Here is a 25,192-nt window from a genome sequence, read left to right as displayed (position 1 = left end):
AAGCACATATCTTCCATTAGCCTCCAGACATCGGTATTGTTCTGCTCTATTTTATGTGGAAGAAAAGCTTTGTGGAATGGTGAGCTGGAGCTGACAAACACGAAAAAAAGTCTTTAAAAACTAAGCTGAATTGGAACTGAACTTTTGCCACCAAAAAATTCTGGATGCTAAGAGAAGGAGAGGGCAGTCAAGGAGAAGTAGCAAAGAGTGAAAAAAAGAACAGTAAGAAAAGGGAATTTGTACAGTTTCACACAAATGTGTACTATAGAGATACAAAGTAATAAAAAAAAATAGATACGTATATAGAATCAGAAAGATTCCATAGCTGAATTGGCTAATTATTTGTTGATTATGTTTAATAAATAGGGCTAGAATTCAAAGCAATAAGCATCATGTTTAGATCCTAGTGCTGGAAGGGAAAAGTCTTGTTCAGAACAGTGAGAAGAGGGGTGATTTAGATGGTGAAATAGAAGAAAATGGGAAACTGAGGAAGAAGGAAACCAGAAAGTAAAATGGACGGAAGAATGGAGTATCTGAAGTTCTTTATTTTAGGGAAGAAAATTCTGTTATTGAATCTACAGTTGTAGGGACATCACAGTACAGCTACAGTTCTGGAAGTAACAAAGCAGATGAAGAAGGGCCTGCTCTTTAAGTTAAGTTTATTTAGGAAGTGGTTTTGTTTTCAGCAATTCAGAGTAGCAGAAATACCATAGATCGGTCCAACTGTCTGTATTATGGTAGTCAATCTGAAATAAGAAAAGGAAGTAGCAGTGGTAGTAAAAGTTATGACAGGAAAGCCAGGAGAAAATGGCCAGTGTCCAGTCGTCATGCAGATGTTCCCTCCCATGCAATTAAACGGCTGCTGTTCACAGTCCTGAGCTTTTGCTTCCTCCTGGAGATAATGTATGGAGATACAGAGCTCCATAGATGAACAAAACACTGAGCAGTCTGGTTCCTCATAAACACTGTGTTTTCTTAGAACTGGAGTGCTTTTCTTATGCCTAGAAAAGATTCTGGAACAGAACACCGGGAGCCGTCATGGAGTTGTATATTTAAACCTTGTAGATGAATAACCCTTTGCAATATGTTTGGGTTTTGGATTTTGTTGTTATTCATGTTCTTTCAGTTGCCACAGGGAGATGCTTTATATTGCGCTTTTTTTTTCTCTTCCTAGGACTGTATAATGGTTGGTCTGCATACATGTGGTGACCTTGCTGCAAACACACTACGAATTTTTACTGCCAAGCCTGAAATCAAAGCAGTTTGCAGCGTAGGCTGCTGCTACCATCTGTTGTCAGAACAGTATGAAAACCAAGAAGGTAATTTTTCTGAGCTCAACTTGTGGCTGCCAGTTTGCATGTTGGGAATATTATACCTCTTAATTAATAACCTCCTGATGTTTGTTCCTTTCCAATGGCTCATTTAATACTCATTTTAATTACATTACGTGGGTCACTCACTCCTGGATGCCCTGTAGCTTTCCTGTTATGCCAATATTGCCAATATTCATACTGAAATTAGGGACATTAATGCAGAATGTTTTAATGTGGTTATGAATACAGCTGGTTTTCTTCCATTACTTCACTCATAAAATGTGTAGACTTTTTTAGCCAATATTTTCATCCTTTTGAAATGTTTTGTACCAGATTTTGCCTTTGGCTGTCTGCATGTAGCATCCATTTATGTTGAGTTGTACATGTACAACTATAAGCAGAATTAAGTCCTTGTAATGTACTCAAAAAAAACATACATCTGAATGCTGTGCTCTGGGGCTCTGCCGTCGTAGAACATTAAGAAATAGCACATTTAATAGCTTTTCTTGGAGAGACAAACTGAAAATTATTTAGGTTTTCAAACCACAGGGGAATTTTCCTTCAAAAAAAATTTTATTCATATTTCTGATAGAAAACTGATATCTTTAGTTGAGAAAATACTTTTCTGTACAGCCTTCAAACAGCAGAAAGTTACAGATTATCTTTGCAAAAATGTAGTGAATGCCTGCTGTAGTAGAAGGAACTGCTGGATTAGTTGGTTTAGCATGGAGATCTCATGCTGTTTCTGTTGTCTACTGTTTAACAATCAACAACGATGGAGTCACTGCTAACAGAAGTACTATTTTCTGTTTGATTTAGTACTTCCTGCATATCAACTCAGAACTGTTCTAGTATAAGATAATAAAAAAGGATTTAAACTACAGCTAAATCCTGTCACGTCACTTTTGACTTCATCATCCAATGTTATCTTTTCTGTAGGATTTTCTACAGTATCTTCTATGCCTACTTCAAGTAGTGTACAGATTTACAAATGCATTAACATCTTCATTTCTGTTCAGCTCATTTGTTTTTGATCCATAATGAAAAGCATTAAGTAGCTGGCTTTTCTGAGCAAACAGGTGTAATGTAGATGAGCTGTCTAAATGACCATCTGCTGAAGATGAAACTGATAAGCATATCAACCAAATTTGGGAAAGAGTGGACTAGCAAAGTTTATTTCATCTGTCTCAGGGAACTACGTGGACAGAAAGGCAGGAGGAACTCAGCTGCTATTCTGTAACAGTTGGCTGCTCAGGCAGCTAAGGCTCTGTAGCTCTGGGTTGACCACAACATATGCTAGCTGTGTCTTGTTTTAGTAATCTTTTTATATACGTTGCTCAGTATGGATCTGCTGCAGTTTTGAAAGTTTTTGGTCTTTACTGATTTCAATTATTTCACAATGCTTCAAATTACCAGGAAAAAAAAAAAGATGCATTTGAAATTTATTTTGCTTTATTTGAATTCTAGAAACTCGATTAGTGAAAAAAAAACCACAATTCTTCTACATTAAAGTTTTAAAAAGTAATGAACTTTTTAGACACTCATAATTTAAGTTTGAGTGTATCAAACATTTGGTTGTTTCTTGTTATTGCAAAGAGTATATAGCTTCCTGCTCTAGTTACTGGATGATTACTTTTTCCAGATCATTTTGTAAGGCTTTACTAAATATTGGTACTCAGACACAACCAAAGCATCAGATGTGATAGCTCATTCTAAGTTCAAAGAAACAGATGTGCATGTAGTTTTATAATGTTGTGGAAATGAGATCAGACTGAGTTGGAATTTCTAGCTGTTGAATTTTTCTCTACTTGATGGATGCAAATAACTCGTAAAGAATTCTTTATGCAGAGTAAAAAGAAATTACAGTATTCTTTCGGGGGGAAAGAACATGGAAGATAGAGTAATGCTCAAAAAAAATTTTTTTTTATTATTACTGTTGGCATTACTAAAATGTTGCCGTATTCCCCTGAACAGGACATCTATTTTATGATTCATTGGTGAATGTGCATTGGAGGGCTGATGGTATAAAGACCAGCAGTGATTCAGCAGCCCATTCCAGTGTTTGACCATCCTTGCCACCAAGTTTTCTTTCTGAAGTTCTCAACTTAAGTGCAAAATGTCCTTTCACTGTGCAACTCCAGATGAAGTCCTCTTTAACCTCTTCTCTTCCTTTCCATTATGGAAGTTAGATCCTCCTTCATCTTTTCTGCAGCTCTGTAGTTCCAACTGAGATCATTCTAGGAAGGGTGGAACACCCAAAGAAGCTCTAGATAGTTTCACAAGTACTAAAGAAAACAAATGATCATGTCTCTGAACCTGTGGTGAGCACTGAAACACTGTTAGTTTTCTACCCGTGTTATAGTCCACCTGCTGGAATCATCAATAAATTTACCAATCCTAAATATAGGAGGAGAATGACCTCTTTTGACCAGCTTGTTGTGCTATTTAATTCAACCTAAAATGCAGTTTGCTTTTTTGTCTGTCAGGGCACACTGCTGATTCATGTTGAACCCTCAACTATTCTCAGTATCCTTGTTCCAAGATTTGTTCCATAATCTTGCTGAGAACTGAAGTTAGCCTGAGTGTGGTGTTTGCCTTTTTCCTGTCATCAGGAGCCTCCCTTGATGGATGTGACTGCTCAAAGATAATGTGGCCTTCTTGTGACATCAGCGAGTTCACTCAGCTCTTGACATGCATCCCATCTGGTCTCTTGGACTTCTGTATTTCCAGATTGCTTGTGTGGTCCCTGTACTGTAGGTAGTGCTTCACTTCCACTAGCTCTGCCAGGGAAGCTAATGAAGGCCTTATGTGGAGAGTATTAGACTTAGAGCTAGGACTCTGTGGTGACAGACAGAAGAACTTCCTAAGAAGCAGACCAAATGAATTGTGCAGAATTTACTGGAACATAGGAAGTCACAATTGTTTGAAATCAGTCCAATATGTGAGGGTTTGTCTGTGAGGCCACAGTGGGACATTCTGTTATAAATCATTTCATACTTGTTTTATCTTGACTTAGTAGCTTTGAGGATTCTCTATTTTAGACATGTAAGTGCTTGATTTTATATTTATATTAAGATTTTGCCTGGTTTACTTTGAGGTGCTTATTGTAAAAAAGGCTGAGAGTGTCCGCCTCAAACCTCTGCCTGTCTTGTTCTGCATCAGAGAAAAATCTCCAGCACCACCAAAGTAGCACATTTTCCATCTTTCTTGCTTCCTTTTCTTTAATGTAAATGCAGATGGTTGTTCTTGTAAGCCTTGTTAAAGCAGATGTGCCAGCCCACACAAAAGCTGCTGTGGGCTGACAGTTGCCATAACTTGAAAAAACTGGGCTGCGCGTTGCTTGGCAGTTGTGTTTTATTTAATACCAAAGTCAGTCTTGTTTGAGGCCAGTGAAAAATTATTTTTTCACTTTTTATTAAATGGGATTAAGTGATACTCATGGGAAGAAAGTTTACCTGTTTCAATGCCTAACGTAGCTTTTATAAGTCTGAGATTTTGAGTTGACAAAATATCAAGAAAATATTACTAAGCTAGTTTTGGCAGGCTATTGGTTCACGCTGGATATTGGAAGGCTGTTTTTTTTTCTGAGGAGTTGAGAACTACATTTCTTTTACATTCTAAAAATAGTAAAGATATAAAAAATTGCTCAATTCAGTGTGCCGTTGGTCCTGCTGTGAATATGTTGGGAGCAAATTGGATAAAAAGTGGATGCCATAGTCGCAGTCTTGGATCTTGCAGTTGGCATACAGTATATCCTTCTAAATATCTACAAGTAAACTAAATTCGTCTGGATTTTCTTTTTTTTTCCAGTAAGTCATTGCTGGAAATAACTTTGAACTCTTAAGAACATGAGAGCCTTCGTTTTCATTTGTTATTAACTACAACAATCAAAAGGTGCTGTATAATCTCCAACTTACGTTCAATTAAAAAAAAAAATGAAGCCATTGACTGTAGACAGTTGGCTTTAAATTTTACGAATGTTGTAGGTCATATCGAGTACTAAACTTCAGTTAATAAGGAACAGTATGACAGCTGTCAGAAAATTCTAAGTACTTTTAGTTTGACTTTCTTTAAGAATTGTCTGTTTGTACAGAGATTCTTCTATGCATTAAATGCACTTTGCCATTACTATAGTGGATTCCTTTAGGGTTTTTCTTCACTGTTACTGCATCTGATAGTCAATTACATCAGAATAGGAAGGAATTTTCTAAAGACTTTTCACATATATTTATTTATTTAGGACTGTTTTTTATGGAAAAATAAAGTCTGCCAATGATTTTTTGATTGAAAAAAACAAAATCTCTATTCCTCTGTTTAGGAATTCTGGGGAGCTGTTTTGTCCTACATTCAGCTAGCATGTTTCTGGGACATGGACTATAATTATTCCTTAACAACAATAACTACAATTTTAAGGTTTTTCTACTTAAGACTTGACTTTTCTTATAAAGGAATTGATGTATTTCTATATTCTAATTCTCTCCCTCTCATCATCCATTCTATGAACCACATTACTACCAATCTATTAAGTACTGAAATCTTCATTTGATATCCTCTGTTTTGAGTAAATAACATGTGAACATGAATAAGTAGATAGCTGCATATAAATAAGCATTTCATAATACAAGGTAAAACATAGATATAATCATAGCTTCATTGATAGCAGACTGATCAGAACCCCTTTCTGAAATTAGCCTGAGTACTGCAAATTGTGAATTCCAGCAATTATAAGGTTTTCCAACAGCAGGTCTCTACTCTAGGAAGAAAAATATAAATGCTAGGCAGAGGAATTCCAGAGCTCTACAGGAAAATGTGAATGGGGAGTTTATCTGCAAGGCATTCTGGATGAAATCAATAAACTGTTTGCAGAAGACTTAGTCTCTAACACTGAAGTTAGATACATATAAGCTTTCATTACATGTCAGTTTTTAGTAACTAATGAACATAATTAAGGGATCTGAAAGGGATGCAAAGGGCTGTTGCAATTCATGTGCAACATTTTATCAGATTTGTGAAAACTGCAGTGGCTTTGAGTAAGCTGGAGTCAGCAAACAGGAACTTCAAAACTGAATTTTCTGAAGGATTCCATGCGCAAACATAATATTACTCCATTCCGCTGAAATATGGAAAGATTAGTCACTGTTTTAGAAGTATTAGAGGACAGATGATTTATATGTTGCCTAGCTATATTTTCAAAGATATTCCATATCCCGTGTCTTAAAATAGCTATCACTGATACCATGGCAACACAGGAAAACATTTCCAAGCAAAAGATCAAAGAGCTTGATTTCCTTTCCAAGGCATCTTTAGCTATTGCTGCACCAGGCACCTTTCCATGAATTTGTGACAGACCTAACTAGTGACTAAAACCCAGGTGTTTTCTATCAAAATTGGCCATGAGAAATATATGAAACTTGAGAAAACGTTAACTAGGTAAGTTTTATAGACATTAAATGACAGCATTATGTATTTCAATTACAAGGGTATTTTTCATGAGTAAATGCATAAAAAATATATTAAATCCTGAAACTATCTCACATTTACAATTTAGAGTGTGTGTGCACAGTAGGAGATTATAATTGAGAAAGCAAAGGTTACTATAATATGCAGTAACTAAAGCATACCATACATTTGGATTCTGGAAAGACAAATTATTCTATTTTCTGAAATAGTGGAACACCTTTTTTTCCAGATAAATCCATTTTAATGATGTGATTTTTAGGAAAAGTATAAGCTCAAGGAACTGTGAAATCTTTATCTAGAACTAGATAAAGACTAGGAAGTTCTAGTCTTTCTCACAAAAGGAAAAAGTCATTTTAAGTAGTTCCTTTTCTTTCTTCAAAGTAGTAGAAGTAGACTGAGATTCTGCTGTTTTACTGAGCACCCTGAAAGAACTGGAACAACTTGAGTTATGTTTCAGTGTGTTTTAGCAGGTCTTCGATTAGTTTTATGAACTGTCTATTAATTTGTTCTGTTTCTATCCAAGTATCTGCAAAAGATTGAAGAGATTTGAGATTAAAAGTAAAGCAAAATAGAGATCTATACAATTATTATCAAAAGAACATACAGAATTACTTTTTACTTTTTCAACTCTTGGAAGAAAAACATCATGTTTGGCTGTGCCTACTATACTACTGTACACCTAAGAAAGTTATCTGTTAATAATCTTGTTCTCTTCTGTCACTGTACAGAACACCGTTAAATTCTTTGTGCTCTTTCAAGGAGATTCAGAATAATACTCTAACAATTTAATGCTTTGAAATGGAGAAAGTGTATTGAGAACATAATATAAATAACACGGCTGAGAAGAAAACCTTTCACTTTTTTAAAATAACTGCTATTGTGATCAAGTGCAAAAAGATTAATCATAGTGAACACAGAAGAATTACTAAAGCTGTAAAATTCTGGAAGCAAGATTACATTTTACTATTTGGATTTTAGTATTTGTAATATTGTTTGGACATGTCACTGTATATTTTCTGCTGGTCAGAACAGAGTAATTCCTTCCTGAGCTTGTTTAACAACAGAGTCTGCATGTAGTGACAGCCTTTGTTTGTCAAGAGCAAAGAGCTTGTGGGATGTGAACTAATGCCTGTTTCTCCAGTAATTATTAAGGACTCTAAAATGAAGTATGTGGAAATAAAATGGCATGAAAATGATGAACAACACATGTTTGATACTCCACTTATTTCAATAACATCTGTTGGAATATAATAATAGTCTTTCAAAAATAATTATAAAATAATTGCTTACCTTCTTTAAAAAAAATGCATTGTTTGGACATAAAATCTTTTACATTGTGCATTATATACCAACCTAGTCAAATAAACATGTTTTCGTACTTGACAAGGAAGAGCAAATAGAAAGCATCTTTCAAATTGAAATAAAAAATGGAAAAGTTTCTTTGGAAAACAAAGGCCACTTTCAAATAGAGAAGTCTAGAAAACTTTCTCTCATATTGAAATACAGTTTCTGTAATTATTTCATTTATATTCCACAAATTTAATGACAATGATTGTTTTTTATAAGTCTCAGATAACTGCCTTTTACACATCTTTGTTACGTATTCAATATAAATATACTCTAATCCTACAGTCTCCAGGCTACACAATTTCTAGTATTTGGATTACTTCAGCAGAATTCCTTTTAAGCAGAGTATTCTCATGGAGTATTGCAAATTCAAGGCCTTAGTGAGAAAAATTTAATATGCAGTGTGACCTCTGAGTGCCAATTCCAACTTGAATGTGACAGGGCTTGTCATGTAGAAGACTCCTGATGCATTACGAGAGTATTTCCACTCCTACAGCTATTTAGGCATAGCTCTTATTTGCTACAAAAAAATGTATCTTTTTTTTTCAGTAAGATAAATCATATATTTGCCAACAGATAGGATGAGGAGAAGTAAAAGTAGGAGGTAGAAAATATAGTTCTGTTGATGTTACTGGCTACATTAAAAGGATAGTCATATATTTTACCTATGCATATTTTGTACTTAGTTCTCCTATTTTGCTAATGGGATTTCTCTGATTTAGGATACAAATTCTTGTAGTCTTGTAGATTTATGTCATGCCTTGCTGAATGCTATAAGAGATGTCCAGCAGTGTAAAAAGGCAGTAACTGGCTGCCATGGGAGATTTTTCTAAGTAAAAGAGGTAGGCAGGTAAGAAAAAGATTTCACTGGTGTTGAAAATTGTCTCTCTTTTCTTTGGAGTTTGTTAAAAGTAACTGTAGAATAATCTGTTGTCCAGTTTAAAAAAATATTTTTTTACATATCAGAAAATTGCAAAAAATATTTATTCATTTATTATTAAGGAGTTTACATGAAGGTGACATTCCTTTTGCTTCTACATTTTTAGGGTAGTTTATGGATTTTTTTTCCTATACTTCCATTTTATTTGAGCCCTTTGAGATAAGTAATGTATATATCAATAAAGACAAGCTTTTTTCCAACTTACTTAACTTACAGATTAGGAGTAATTTTATTTTCCAGTTAATACACTTACAATTAGTGCTTTGCATAACTGTAACTTTTTTAATGTTGTATTTACAGTTTTGATTATCGGAATATAATGCTGTTTTTATCAGTAAATATTCATTGTATTTGGAAAATGACTACTGGCTTTTGAATTTTTACATAAGTAGACACAGCATAGTATTTAATATATGTAATGTATTTCCAAATCAGTGACTACATTTTTTTATTTCCCTGATGTCTGTGTTAGGTTTACAGTTCACCTCAACATTAGAAAGAGTTAGTTTCATATTTCTGTTGTTGATTTTTAATATGACTAGTGATAACTTCCTAGAATTAGGTAGCAGTTCTAAAAAACAATATTTTAGTACAGTGCTAGCAAAGAATTTGTTTTAATTTCCTTTCACACCTACTAACCTCAATTTTTATGGCAGTTCTTGGGTTTGTTGATAGTACAGAATGAACTGTTGTCTCCTGGGAAACCAGGCTTCTTCAGAGAACTACTTCTTAGTATGTCATCTCCATCCTCACTGCACTTTCATTTGTTTAGATTGTAAATTATTCAAGAACTTGCAAGTAGTAGAGAGACTGTAAGACAGGGATCTCTCCCTACCTCAATATGGCCCCTGCTGACATACCAGCGCTGACATAAAACTGTCAGTAACCATTTAGTCATTTTTCACTTGTTTTCCTTAAAGGTTTCCTTTCATTTTTCAGTAATATATTTCTATTATTAATCATGTTTTATTGTGTTCTGGCTAATAGAAACAAAAATCACTTTCTCTGCAAAGAGTGTTTTAATAAGAACATTTTAAGGAATCTTAGTAGTTTTCTAAAAAAAACTAATCAAAAACAGAAAAAGGGAAATGGAAAATAATGCTCATGTCAAATGAGCCCTGCTTGTATTTTCTCGAGATGTACACAAATGCTGGTTATATTCCTTGGTAGAAGTAAAACTCTCAATTACACAGAAGGGGATGCTCCTAAGGCTTTTTAGATTGCAGCTTTCTGTGTGGAATAAGAATGATGAGTTGCTGGAACAAGTTGCCCGCAGAAGTTGTGGCTGTTCCATCCTTGGAGACATTTAAAGCCAAGTTGACTGGAGAGTTTGACCATTTACCATACACTCGTAAGGACACATGGATTTTGTAGCAACTTTAAGAAGTAAAGTAGGAATGACAAGATAAAGAACAAGAAATGAGAGTAGAGAGGATGTTTTAGACATGTCTGTTATGGCTGCTTTTATCTTGACCATCAACATGTCCAGAGCTACTCAAACAAGGTAGTGATTCAGATTCAATTATTACCTCTCAGGTATTGCTCTTGGCTTCAGATAGCTGAAGAGCAGTTCTTAGTGCCAGTCTTGTGGATTCAGCCGCATAAGGGTTTTAGGTGCCATATCACATTACTCTTCTCTGTTTGTCTTTGGCGAGAATCCTAAAATGTTATTGGCCAACAAGTATATGATTAATATAGAGATTTTTCAGTGTGCTTGGCAGTCCTTGTACAATTACCTCACGCTGACAGCTGTGTCTGATCTTCAGTCAGTTGTGCTTTTTCTGTACAATTGGCACTCCTCTATTTTAGTCATGAGTATTCTGTAGCTGCTCAAAGCTTATTCAAAATGGAGCCATCACATACTCTTGATTTTTTAAAAAATCTTTTTAGCTTTCTTTTTCTTCCATGATCACAGAATGAGATACTCAAATGCATTGGATTTGAAGTACAAAAATGCAGTTGTAGTGCAAACAAAATTAATAAGTGTCTGAACTTCGGGTTTTAAATGCTTTGAAACTGGTGAAATGGAAAAAATTCAATCAAGAAAATCTTTGAAAAACAACTCAATGAACCAGTAAGAATTGAGCATGTTAAATACTGAAATCACACGCTAAAGTAGAGATGCAAACTGGAGAATTATACTTATACTTCATAATTATAGTGGAATTTGTATGTTGGAGAGAAAGATTATGAAGATGAACAAAGATGAGGCACTAACACATCCAGACATCCAGAAGGAGTCAACTGAAATAGATGTTAGTGTCAAAATAAGAGCAGTTGTGAAAGAGATGTTACTGTTTTAATGGAATAAAACGAAAGATAAGAACATATAAAAAGGAAATAGAAATTCTTTTAAGAGTATACATTGCTACATGCTGCATTTTACATGAGCTGATACTGATGACACTTCATAAATAAATGGAGATGGAAGTGTTTGTATCCAACACAATTTTTAAGTGGTAACAGACAAAAATGTATTTAAGCATTCAAGCCTGAAAAGGTAGTGCAGTGATAATTCACCGAGTGGTATTATTAGGTACTGGTAATAATACACCATCCTAAAATACATTCCAAATTCGAATATTAAATGTGAATGTTTTAAAGCTTTAATGCCTTTCTATATTAAAGTAAGTGCCAAAAAAATCATAGGCAAAGTTCAATACAGAAAGCGTTTTCAGTCTTAATGATGATTTGTAAGGTAAGTGTAAGATACCTGCCACTAAAAACTACAGTGTGAGTGGTTTAGTACAGAACTGGCTGTGGGCGTACAATCAGCTTGACAGTACTAAGTAAATAGAACAAGTTCTCATTCTCCTGAAGTTATGTTCTCATGCTGAAACAGTTTAAGAAACTGGTGTTTCACCACATTTCAGTAATAAATTGCCAAAGACAAAGTTTTGGAATGAAATAAGCATTGGTTTTTTGTCCATGGAGAATAGGGTTTCTTAAACAAGACACGATAGTGAGTAAAGTTGGAAATTCAGTCTGTACACTAAAAACGTATTTTTGCCTTCTCTTTGCCACATGCTATTTACAATCTGATGAACTCATTACTAGAAAATAATTCTCATTGTTGTAATCATGTATATAGTAGAAAATCTTAAAATCCGAGAACAGAAAAATTAAATACATTTCAAAAAAATCAGAATCCTCTATTTTATAGTGCTTTGCCACTTATCCTAATTTATTTGTATTACTTTCGTAAAGAACAGATGAAGAGTTCCAAAACAACTGTTATAATCAATGCATACAATGCCACAAAAGTGAAACAAAGCCCTGGTTTATTTATTTTTTCTCATTAATTATTCACTAGCCATTGGAATAGGCATTGTTTTGTTACAATATTTGAATTGTTTCTGCCAGAATTAATTTAAGAAATAGTTTCCAATGCAGTATTTCAGTAAAATTCTCTAGCAGAATGTAAAGCAGAAAACAATTAGGAATTGCAAGAGAGTAAAAAGATGAGAAGCGTAAAAGCAAATATGTTTCATGAGGTGATAACAGAGGAAAATAAACAAGAAGCTGCATGACAACGTGGAGCCCTAGTTAAGCTTATTTGTGTTGTAACAGTAAAACCTATTAGTTCTGATGTTTCCTAGAAAGTATATTGTGCTAGAATGATGGGATATGTAAATTTTAAATGTTAATATGCTAGAAATAGTAGAATCTTGCTCAGAGTTAAGATCTATGTAAGGCCTGATATTACAGTACTGACTGTACACTAGTATGTACACTAAATGTACACTAATACATTTTTTATCTATCAGAAAAAGAAACATTAATAAATAACATTAAGTGTTCTATATTTGGAAATCCTGTTCCCAAACTACACTTAACTATTTTGTTAGAAAATCTTTTAATAAATTTCTTTTAAACACTGTTCAGCAACTAAGAGCAATAGTAGGTCTGTGAATGCAATGAGAACAACAATGAAGCTTACCTGACTTTTTTCTGCGTCCAGACAGAAGTGATGAAGGAAGTTGTAGTTGATCTAATTTTTTAAATATATGTATGCATATATGCATTTGCTATCATTTCTAATTTTTTACTACCTGGCATAAAATTTCAATATCCCAGAATGTCTGTATGTATTGTCCTCTTTTTCACTTGGAACTTAAATAACCAGAGGGGAAAAAAATCCTCAGAATAGTACAAGTGCTCCAAACGGTCTCTGCCATTACTATTACAGTATTCAAAAAGTTATTCAAGATGGAAGGAGGCTGAAAATGTTTCAAAGCGTACAAAACGTAAGTTACTGAAGGACTTACAAAATGTCTAAATAATTGGAGGACAGAAAATAGCATATGATTTCAAGGAATGAGTTAAGAAATATGAAGATCGTTCTGACAGCATATTAAAAATGACTAGTAGCATTGAGTTCCCAGAAGTGGAAAATGGCAATCTGACATACTTTGTAGAAAATTTAGTCCTATTCAGTTGATGATAAAAGATGACACTTTGCATTTATTCCAGCTTAAAATATTTTACCTGGGCCTTTGTATTTTCCTTTGCTAGACAGTGTTGTGTGAAAAAGTCCATAAATATTTTGCATTTGTGTCTGGTATGTCAGTATGTTTGCACTTGTTTCCTAAAGTGTTTAATGATCTCCTCCATAGAATTTAAAGTATATAGGAAACCAAACTCAAGACAACTTCTCCACACAGCATATTCTTTTCAAGACCTCAGCATATTCTTTTCAAGACCTATCTTATTTCTGCCTGTTAGGCTAATGTGATAAATCAGCTGCACAAAGGTTAGTTGTGAAACATCGCTGTGGTTACAAGAAGAGCTAGTAAATCCATGGAGGGATTGCATAAGTTATGCTAATGTTTCAAAGGATACTCTGACTTTTGCTTAAGATCCATAAAATTTATTTGTTTTTCAAAAGACATGAAAAATCTATAATGGCAAAAAAGCAATCATTTGGAAAGTTCTTATTAAAATTCTTATTTGTGAATTTCACAGAATAACAGATTCACAGAACTGCAGGGATTGGAAGGGACCTCTAGAGATCATCAAGTTCAACCCCCTGCTAGAACAGTTTCCTTACAGCAGGTTACACAGGAAGGCATCCAGAAGGGTCTTGAGTATCTCTGGAGAAGGAGATTCCCTTTGGGCAGCTTATTCCAGTGCTTGAGGCACTGTGACTCTTTCTAAAAGATCCCTGTTTGTTTGAACTGAGGAGCTCAGAACTGAACACTGTACTCCAGATGTGGCCTCAGTTGGGCAGGGTGGAGGGGAAGGACCTCCTTTGACCTGTTGACCATGCTCTTTTTAATGCACCCTTTTTGGCCAGAGGGGCACACTGCTGAATCACGGCCAACCTACTGTCCACCAGGACCCCCAGGTCCTCCTCAGAGTTCCTTTCCAGCACATCATCCCCCTAACCTGTGAAGATGTTACAGCTATCTGTTCACCTCATCAAATAATTGTATAGAATTCCCATTTTATTAACCTTTCATGGAAAGAGAATTCTGTTCAACTGTCTTCTTTACATTATGGCATGATTTATTATTTTCTTCATGCACTGTTGATCGCTTGCAGTGTTTGCTGTGAAATCTTCCACAGAATACCATATTTGAAATGTTTGAATCTTTTATAGAGTTGTATAGAGTTTAGTACAATTTTGCATTGTCAGGTAGAAGCACAAGATGGTAAATAATGAGCTATGTAGTAGTAAGCATATAAAAAGTAGTTAAAGGCATTAAAAGAATTTTCAGGTCTGTGAAGTCTAGCTGATAAACATATACACTTCATAGGAATGTGTTTATCTTTCAACTATTTTTTTTAATCAGCAATAGGCTTGAGAGTGCACTGGATATGGAAAACAAAAAGAACTCAAGGCAATATTGTAGATATATGGTCAATTTCGTAAGAAGACCAAAAAACCTATCTCACTGCGTTGGTTTACCTCTCTTTCTCTAGCTAAAGAAAGAGAAAGTTTCGATAAAGGAGATCATGTTTTGTATCACCATCTTTTCAAAGATGTCAGAAATTCTTCAGCATTATGCATGAGTATAGATTGTAGCTCAGTGGTTAGCAATTCTAGTTGCATGGATGATTATTTTGCCTAGAGGAGAGGGTATAAATTATAAGGAATTACTTGAGATTGATTGATTTTATCTTTCTAACTCAGTTTGCACATTTTTACTTTGAAATATTCTAACATACGTGTTAGAAAAGCTTATTAATATGACCCTTAAAGTGGGAGTCATTTTTTGCTTTTCAAATATATGTTTAATAAGATCTTATTACTATCCCTGTTGTAGGAGCTTTATTCCATGCACTCAGTAATTAGACCTAAAGTTAAATGACGTTTGATGTCTTGTCATGAAGCACTTACAAATACTTACATAGTCCTAGTGTTGGAACAAGCCACAGTCTGTTTTGTCAAATGTCATCTTCACGTCTACAGGAACTTTCTTTCTCCTTCTGTTAATTATCCCACATTAATGTTCAGTTCTTCAATAATGATCCTTAAACCAGTATACGTTCCATAAGAAGCTTTTAGCCTTTGAGGCTAAAAGGAGAGCAAAACATGAAGTTGCCTGCAGAAGATTACTTGCTCACTGTTACTCTCTAGTGACCAGTGGTCACTGGGGACTAGCACAAGAAGAAACCGAAGAAGTGGAAGAGGGTTTATCCTCTGTTGGGGTTGTATCCCCTTTTTCTCTGCCTACCTTTCACAAAATGAATTCTGCTTATGTGTTTGTATCGCCAGACTTCTGGTAAATTTGAAGAGTCGTATTTCTGCTGTCCTTTTTTAACCCCATTAAATTGATTTATCTTTAAATGTGTCCGAGTCATCTCTCTATGCTAAAAAGCCAGGATCTTAGCCAATTTTGGTTTGTTTTGTTGGTCTTTTTTTTTTTTAAGGTAAGTAGTAATTCTTATTCAATACTCTAAAAAATCAGCTGACAAATACATTAAAAAAATTTCAAAACGTTGTGGATTTCATCTACATTTACACCTAGATATTATGAACACTTAGCTGATAATAGTCCGGACTGCTTGTTTAGTTTTCCCACATTTTCATTAGTGTTAAACACAAAGACTTTTGCTGTTATTCAAAATACTAATTATACTGAAACAAACTGAACACAGATTGTGATGCAAATGCTTCTCCGTGTTTTGAAGAAACAGCATGAGCCTTTGCAGCTGCTCATTTCTAGAGAGCAAACATTCAGTCTCTCAGCAAAGCACAGACCTTCAGAACTGAAATAAACAAGTACGCATTCTTTGTGATGTTAGAAGATGTTTATGGTAGAGGAGGAACCCACTGAAGTCCTGCTATACTGAATGATTGCCTGCCTTACTTCTTATAACTCGTGGCATGGCAGGGTGTGCCAGGGTGTACCGCTGTCCCTTAGAACTTCTTTCTCAGTTGATTCTTGTAAAAATGACCTAGTTTAAAAAAAAAAAAGTTTGAAATTACCAGAAATTCAGTATCAACTAAAAACAGGAAAATCCATAATTATGATACTAATGTTTCTTGGTACTGGACTGGAACAGTTAAATGTTTCTGCTACCATCCACTAACTGTTCATCTTGCTCAATACATTGTTTACACTGTAAGGTAAAGTAAAGAGTTCATGAAAGCTGTGCCTGTTTTTTTTCCCATTTTGCAGATTGCACAGAGGAAGTGTGGGGATTTCCCATGTGTCAGTACTTGAAGGACAAGGGCTGGTGCTGTGGTCGCAATGCTAGAATGTCAGCGTGCTTGGTATGATTTCCCTTTTTTTCTTTTTCCTACTGAGAGCTCTATCCAGATGTTATAGGATTCATTGTTTTTGGCTTCTAATCCAAGAGCCATGACTTAAATCCAAGACTTTGCAGAGTAACGTCATTAATGTTGTAAGCATGATGAATTGTATCTAAAAAAATAGTACTGACCTTCCAGTGTTATATATTTTATACTTGCTGAAGGCATGAAAAAATGAGTATTGACAGAAACATACTTTAAGAATGGACAGAAAGGCCAAACCTTTGGTAAAACCTAAACAAGGTAACCCCTTAGGGTAATAGTTCCTGGCCAAGGACTTAGAGTGGAACAAGGTAATTGTAGAAGGATTGCAATCAGTAACTCCCCCAACGCCTTCATGATTCATAATATTGAATGTTCTGACTGTTTGAAACCTAAACAAACTTGCCTCTTCCAAAAGCGAGAATAGCTCTAAAATCCATGTGGTTTAACAGACTGGAAACATCTTTTTAACATTGCACCAGGAGTTGCAAAGACCTAACCTCAGTGAGACAGAATGATGAACTGTTGTCTAATTTGAAAGAACAGATATGTATCAAAAATTTTGACCACTGTTTCAGTTAGAAGACTAATATCCTGTATTACTTTTTAATTTCTTGTATCAAAATGAGTCATAGGATCTGGTAAGCCTTCGCTGCTACTTCTTTACCTCTGTTGGAGAGAATAGTATGGACTAAAGAGGCAGTACAGGTTAACATATCAAGGTTATATAAATGCAAGCGAACATGATAATTTAATACTGTCAGATGAAAGTAAGGGAGGACAGTTAGTATTTCATTAGGCTTAATTGTGTTACCCTTGGCAAGGTACAAGAAAAAATCTGTTTCTTTTAGCCATGATGTTGTAAAACCTTTATCATAAAAATACTTTCTAAAAGAGATTGCCTGTTTTCTTTTTATTGTTAGTGTAATGCAATACCATTACTTCCTAGGCTGACCCATTACTTGCTTTCTTTCCCATCCCTTTTCTTTTAGAAAGGGAAAGTCTGGGCTGTCTTTCAACAATGGTACGAAGATAAATTTTGTAAGCAAATGACTCCGAAAAGATAGTACTGACCATGTGAAATATATCTGTTTTAGAGTTCATAGAATTCACAGAAATTAGGCAGTTAAAAATTTCTTTTGTTTAAATCTTCACAAAGGTAAGGAGTTCTCCCATGTCACTAGATGTTTCTACTGTTACTACATTTGAAATCCCCTGCTTGCTTTTTTCATGACTAGGACACTCCTTGCCCTCTGGGAGGTAGAAAGGAGATGGTGACATGCAGCTACGCACCCATTTATCCCAGGGGCAGTGGTTAGCTTGGAGAAACTGAATCTGCTGAACAATGATAATATACTCACTGTTAAAACATATGTTCATCATTACATATTGTTCAAGTTGATTAAAGGACCAAGGGACAAAGGATCTGGACAAGATAACTCAGATTCACCCCTTCCAGGACATGCTAGAACACACATCCATCTTCTGCAATGCAGGAGGTGTACACTTTTCACTCGTACAACTACTTGGATTGTAGTTGGAGCACAATTTGAAATACAAGATCAGTTCTCAAATTAGGAGAAGGAAAAGTGGGTGATTCAGTGAAAAGCAGTTCTGTCTGCTGTCATGGAATTTGGGGATAATGATCTTTGAGTGGTGAGACTTCTTTGATTTTTTATCTAATTTATTTTAGTGTCAGGTAACTGATTGAAGTTTTTCCTTCATTTCTACTATGATCTTTACTGTTGGAGAAAAACATACCATGCTTCTGATTATTTGCCATTCTTGGTCAGTATGGATCATAAAAATCAAGTACTCTCATACCAGCATCAGGATTTGTGATCTGAGGAATCTATTGTGAAAGTTTATGCATTACATTTTTAACTTCAGTCCCTCTGAATTTTTTAATTTATTTACACTCGTTATACTAGAGTCTAAAAGTGTTTAAAGGCATTGGCCATTGAACCAATCTTTGCTTTGAAATGACTGATTGGAAATTGAATTGATTGCATTTCTGTAAGAATAGAAGATACAAAACAAATATCTAATATTGCATTTAAAATATTATATTGTAAATAAATAATTATACAATAATTGTATACAACAATACAAGGCAGAAAAAATACGGAAAGAATTCTCAGAAATTCTTTTATAAAACTAAGAAAAAGAAATAAATTTTGCTCACATCTATATAGTTGGTTATCATTGCTTCTCTTATAAATAAACCAAAATAACAGGAGTGAGCTGTTTATGGTTCTGTAACGGTATTAACACTTTAAAGTGTGCAAGCTCATCTTATGTCACACCATTAATCTTTTAAAATGTCACATCCTCTGACTTTTATACAGTGTGTTTATAAAATGTTCTGATAAAGAATAAACATATCAGCAATTTAATTCCTTCACTCTTAAAGGCTTTGGAGCGAGTTGCAGTTGGCCGAACGGTAAGTCATACTGTTTATTTTAACCATTCTAAGATAAAATGTGTTTTTCCCCTTTAAACGCTCTTAATCCGTGACCTTTTATTGAACTTCTGAAGTTCTGGAATCTAAAACACTAGCATACACTACATCAAATCCTGATAGATAGCATGTGTCATCATGAAATTGCATTTTTATTGCTGCAATTGTACCTAGTGAGTCTGTTTTCTCTTGATAATTGAGAGTCTGAAAAAAAGGCATGGCTTAAAATTTAAGCTACTCTTTCTAACTTCTTGCACTATCTTTCAACAAATATATAAATTAAGTCCAAATGCCCTTCTGATATCCCTGGTTTGGATCACTCCATCCCAGTGTTATATCAATGAATGTAAAAATAGAAATTGTTATGACAGAAGCTTATATCTGTAAGAAACATCATCATTCTCATTTTTAATCTCTGTATTTTTTTTTTATCAGTGAATACTTTGAATTACTGTTGTACAAGTTATCCTGTTTGGGATGGCAGACACCTACTGTGCAAATATTTAAAAAGACTGAGAACTCTTCTCTCTGTGTGTAATCCTCCTGTTCCCAGTAATCTTTCATTGTGGGTGCGCTTTGCCACGAATTTTAGACTGACAACTATTTTTATGGAAACAGATCTTTTATACTCAAAGATATGAACTTTTAAGTGTATTCTGTTTTTATGAGCACAGTGTTTTCTGCATTGTTGAGACTACAGCACATGATGATTCAGCTAGGAAATTATTTATTTGTCTTTAAACAGTTTAGGTAAATTGTTATATTTATTTTGCAGAGTATAATTTGGGTCATGATCACTACATTTTTTCTCTGTTCTTTTTTTCTCTGCCAGTCTTTGAACTTCTATTCCAGGCTTCGGGTTTCTTTTTTTTTTCTAACATTCAAGCTATGTTAGAATCTGACAATGTAAATCTAACTGGATTCAGGAACATTAGTAAAATGTCCAGTTGTTATGACTGATTGTAAGGAATGTAAACCAATAAGTAGAAGCCAATACTGTTTTTTGTGAGTTTTTTTGTGCGTTTTTTTTTTTTACCATGATATTAATTATTTCAATTCCAGTTTTAAATCCTTTCTGTTGATTTTTTTTTTCCAGCTGCCTACAGAATCATTGTTTTATCGAGCTGTTCTTCAGGTTATTATAGAAGAAATGTATGGTGTCACCAAAAGGTAGGAAGCTCTGAATTCAGAGAATACAAAACAACATCTGATTTTCTGTTATTCCTTTTTGTATTTCTTAAAAAGCAGGTTTGAAGAATCAGTCTCAGACTGAAGATACATATTGACATTAAAATGAAGGATACATTTGTCCTTCTGCACATCACATTTGCTCCTATGTCCACATCACAAATGTATTACCCTTCTTTTACTCATAGCTGAAATAGATCCTCCTTGGTACCGGATTCATTATTAAAATCTATCTTCAACAGCAAAGCAATAGCAAACATCTAGAAGTTGATGGGCTATCCTGTATTTCAGAAGACTTGGCAGCTTGAATACTGCAGAAGACAAAAATATATTTTCATTTGTCCTGAGAAAAATGACCAATGGCTAACATGGCCAGCTGTGAGGGGCTACATCAGCAAGTGCTGATGGCTCCCTGTGTCTACATCAGCAAGTGCTGTGCCTATGGACGATGGGATTTGGCAAGTTAGTGCCATGGTCTTGCCATCTTCACTAAACACTTTTCTGGAGTTGCAATCTAGATTAACTTTTATCTCATTATGTGGGACGTATGCTCATTAGCATTTGGTGCACATCCAGAAGCACACCTTCCAATTTAATTTAATTTTGGAGCTCTGATCCTGTTCCACAGCACAAACCATGCTATGGGAGATGAGCAAACCCCAAAAGTCACTTGGGGAATATATTTATGATCTAAAATAAATGCTAATGCAGATACCCCCAAGTCTTTTGCAAAACGGGAAGCCAGACGGCTAGCCCTTCAGAAGGTCTCATGAAAGAAGAAATACTTGTTTACTTTAAAATTACCTAAAAGTTAACACATAAAACCATTGTTGATAAAGTATGAAAAAAACTAAGCGTGAGATAAAATTTCATTTTAAAAGGAAGCATAATTTGGAGGAAGTAATTTAGGATTATACTTCTGAAATAAAAGCAGGGCAAGCCTACCTGCTTTCAAACTGACTAATGTGAGTTGTCACCAGTTTCAGTGGAAAAGCTGATATTTTCTTTCTTGTTCTGAAACCTAGTGTGATTGTTCTGCATTTTTTGAGATGTCCAGTTCCAGAATAACACTTAGCACATTAAAGCAATTGAGAGAATGAACTGTTAAGACTATGAACTATTATTAATCTGTTCTCCTTTTGTAAACTACTTGTATACAACATGAATCTATTAAATATATTGTATATCTATGCTGACTCTTGCCAGCAACTAAGCACTCACTAGCTGCTCATTCACCACCCCCACAGCAGGATGAGAAAAACTCATCAAAATAAGGACAGTTTGATAAGTTAATGAAAGGGAAAGGTGGAAAAAATGCAAAGCAACTCTAAACACAAAAACAAATGAAGCAAAGGTTCACCCTCTCACCAGCAGACTGCTGCCCAGGCAGTCTACAAGTGTCTGCAACCTTGAGAATACCACCCTCCAGCTTTATTGCTGTGTGTCATGGTATACAGTATGGCATATCCCTGTGGTGGGCTTAAGTCAGCTGTCCTGGCTGGGTTCACCCCTGGCCTTTTGCCCAACCCAATCCTCCTTGCTGCAAGGCAGAGCTGTTTGACATCAGCTGAAATATCCATGTGTTATCAGCACTGTTTTAGTCACAAATGCAAAACACAGCACCATATGGGTTGCTCTGAAGAAAGTTAACCTATCTCAGCCAGACCCAATGTGATATCTTTCCCCCTCTAGCATCTAAATAGGAGGGCAGAGGCCTGTCATAGCAGCATAATCATTAACTGATTTTCAGGCTGCATCAGCTCAAATGTTTAAATGCACCTCAATATTAAATATGACTAGAGAAATTCTTTATTTCTTAAAAATAAATGTGACCATTGGTTCTCAGTGAATGGGGATGCCTGCTACCCAAAAAACATTAGAACTGCCACCGAGTAAACTCATTATATTGACCTTGGTAGATGTTAATTCTGATCCTTAAATAAGGAGAAAGAGTTTTTACTAAGAATAAAGAGGGAGAAAAGTTCAAAATATTTACAATTATTTTTTTTTAATCTATTTGTTATTATTTTTACTTAGCATACTTTCTTCTTAAGAAATTGAAGTGCATGTTCAGGAGCGGCTGTTATATCTGAAAATGTAACTCCTAAGCTGCAAAACTGGATGAGGGCAGTGCTATGTGGGGGAACAGTCAAGAAAGTGAGTTCAGATTAACAAAAGTTTTACGTAATTTGTCCAAGATATTTTAAACAAAGAAGAGAAAATGAATGGATGTGACCTGTCAGTGTTTCTATATGGTCTTCATATTTTTGTGCATTATTTTAACATGTTTTCTTAAACTGTCTGCAATTTTAGCTGGCTTCAAAAGTGAGTCACTGTTGTAAACAGGGAAAGTTCTGGTATCACTTAACTAAGCAATAGTTTTGAGGATAAGAACACAAGGTTAACAGTGAAATTTTGATATGATCTGCCATTTGCTCAGTCTGGTGGTTCACAATAAATTACAGCGGCATTGTAGTAAATAATGACAGTGTTATAGGAGCACAGAAGGAAATATCATTCAGCAGAAATAAGAATTTTGTCACTTGTATGAAGAAATAAAACCATCACCGGGGAAATTAAAAAGAAATCTTCGCCTCTCTCATTTTTTGGTAAAACAGTAACCGTACTCCAGCTGTAGTACAGCTGTATAGTTATGCCTAGAAACTTCTGCAAGTGTTAGCTAGTTGTTTTAAGTGAAAAGGAGAAAAGAAAAATTGTCACTAACTTGTCTCAAGGGGCTGTCCAACAGATTTATTGACCCTCAACTGGAAATTCAGATAAAAATGATTTTTAAAATCTGTAAGTTTCTGTTAGTGGAATGCATGCATCTCAACATTATATTTGCAGTGATCGACACGTTGGAAAAATTTTCTCCAAATCATCCTCCTTCTTAGATTATGTCAGAAAGTCTCTGAAAAAACTGGAACTGGATGATTCAAAGGTGAGTCACTAAACAGAGGCTGCATGAAATCCTTATATCCATGTAAGTTCTTGAGCTCAGCACCATAATGCGGTGTTTAAACTGCGTTGTGTTCATGTATTGCTATAGAAAGTTTATATGTTGCTATATAAAGTACTATTAATAGAGCTGATCTCTATTTTGATTATATTTCTATTAAAATATGTTATTGGTTTTTTATTTAGTACATTATTATTTAATATAATATGTCTATTAAGAAATATAAAAGAGTTGTTTCATGTTTTTGGAAAGTCCTTTTCATGTATCGTTTCTTTGGCAAGCTTTGTTTTTCTACTGTCTTCATAGAAAATAATTGTCTTTTATGCATGATGCAGATGATCAGAATTCTTGAAGGCCTTTCTAGTATTTTTGAAGATACTCCTACAAATCCCCTTTGAGGCAAAAGAAATGTTCTAGACACTCGGTTTTATACATGCATTCACTTAGAGAAAATTAAAGCCTTTTAGATGACTAAGTGAAGCAGGTATGAAGAGTTTCTTCCCTGAGCTGATACTGTGCATCCTGATAAAAGTGACTCTTGCACCCTTGTAAACCCAGCTAATATACTGTCCTTTACAAAGATGTTGTTTTTTTCATCTGTACTTCTTTTTAAAAGAAAGCAATTGAAAAAAAAAAAAAAAAAGGAAGAATGAAATATATAGGAAGCACATTGACACCTTTAAATTTTCATTTCCCTGGCAATATTTTCTTGATTCCCTTGGACACCTTTTGAAAGTGAAAAACATAAAACTATAGCACGTAATACTGATCATTCCAGCCTTGCAGTGTGCTTCTTATACAGTTTGGTTCCCAAAGTATTTCCTATTGATTTTAGCCTTTGGACAGTCTCCTTAAGCAGCCTTTGAAGATGTTCTCCGGTACTGCTTCTGCATATGGAAAAGCCTGATACTTTTTTTTTCCTGTGAATTAATGAATGTTAAGGAGAAATGGTAACCTTTAAAATAACTTTCCCAGGTAGAGAGAAAGAAGTAATACAAAACTGGGATTTAAACTTGAAAGGTCTTTTGCAATTTGTTTATGTTCTCAAGTGCCTTGTGTTATATCTTTACAATACAGCTGCTAAGTTGGTCAACAGATGGCAACCTAGCATTAAGCATGGAATATGGCTGTGTGAATGGAAAATCCTGGCTGCAGTGTAAGAATAAGCTGTGCAGCAGATATACTAGAAAGTCTTTTGCAGAATATTTAAAAAAAATAGTAAAAATCAAAGAAATTGTAGATGTGACAAGCATGTAAAATACTTAACTTGAATGTTGTAGTAGTTTTTGGTAAATCAATACTTAATATCCAAAGTTGAAATGTGTAATCAACTAGAATTTACAGGCGCATCAGACTATGGACTAGGATAAAAATGTGAAACAAATAGCTAAAAGAGCAAATAATAGCAACTGATGGTGGAATCTTGCTTACTTATTTAAGAAAAATGCTTCTGCCACTTTGTTTTAAAAGGGATATTTATTTTAAAAGATTCTTAGTTTAAAAGGATTCTTAGTTTAAAAGGATTAAATTGTTTGCTAATTGAGTTACCTGTTTGCTTTTCTATAAAAATAGATGTAACATCACATACTTGCACTGGTTTAAAGTAACTGCTGGGTCTTCCTTATCGTGTGTGCAGTCACCCAAAAGCAGCAGTGGATTGTTTGTGTTACAGCCAGTTTAATGAATTATTGATTAAATTCTGCTGGTAAAGAGTTACTCATTCTTTTCTTTAAAACTAGTGAGCATGGAAACTTTGTGATAACGTGCCTGATTTTAGAGG

At 34.7% G+C, this 25,192-nt stretch overlaps 1 protein-coding gene across 2 annotated transcripts in view; it reads left to right on the top strand.

Moving 5' to 3' along the window:
• The window catches only part of METTL25 (methyltransferase like 25), a 45,335-nt gene that overhangs the window by 6,709 nt on the left and 13,434 nt on the right, over window positions 1-25,192 (top strand). Inside the window, exons 3-7 of one of the 2 annotated variants that reach the window (XM_019617493.2) lie at window positions 1,175-1,319; window positions 16,689-16,783; window positions 19,218-19,247; window positions 20,362-20,435; window positions 23,301-23,394. In XM_019617493.2, the coding sequence (XP_019473038.1) occupies window positions 1,175-1,319; window positions 16,689-16,783; window positions 19,218-19,247; window positions 20,362-20,435; window positions 23,301-23,394 (438 nt within the window). The remainder of the gene's footprint in view (window positions 1-1,174; window positions 1,320-16,688; window positions 16,784-19,217; window positions 19,248-20,361; window positions 20,436-23,300; window positions 23,395-25,192) is intronic. The other variant, XM_019617500.2, reaches the window with a different exon arrangement.

This window comes from Meleagris gallopavo, chromosome 1 (assembly GCF_000146605.3).
Source record: "Meleagris gallopavo isolate NT-WF06-2002-E0010 breed Aviagen turkey brand Nicholas breeding stock chromosome 1, Turkey_5.1, whole genome shotgun sequence".
Taxonomy (NCBI): Eukaryota; Metazoa; Chordata; class Aves; order Galliformes; family Phasianidae; genus Meleagris; species Meleagris gallopavo.
The sequence above is the reverse complement of the archived record's forward strand: the minus strand, read 5'-3'. Positions and strand labels throughout refer to the sequence as shown.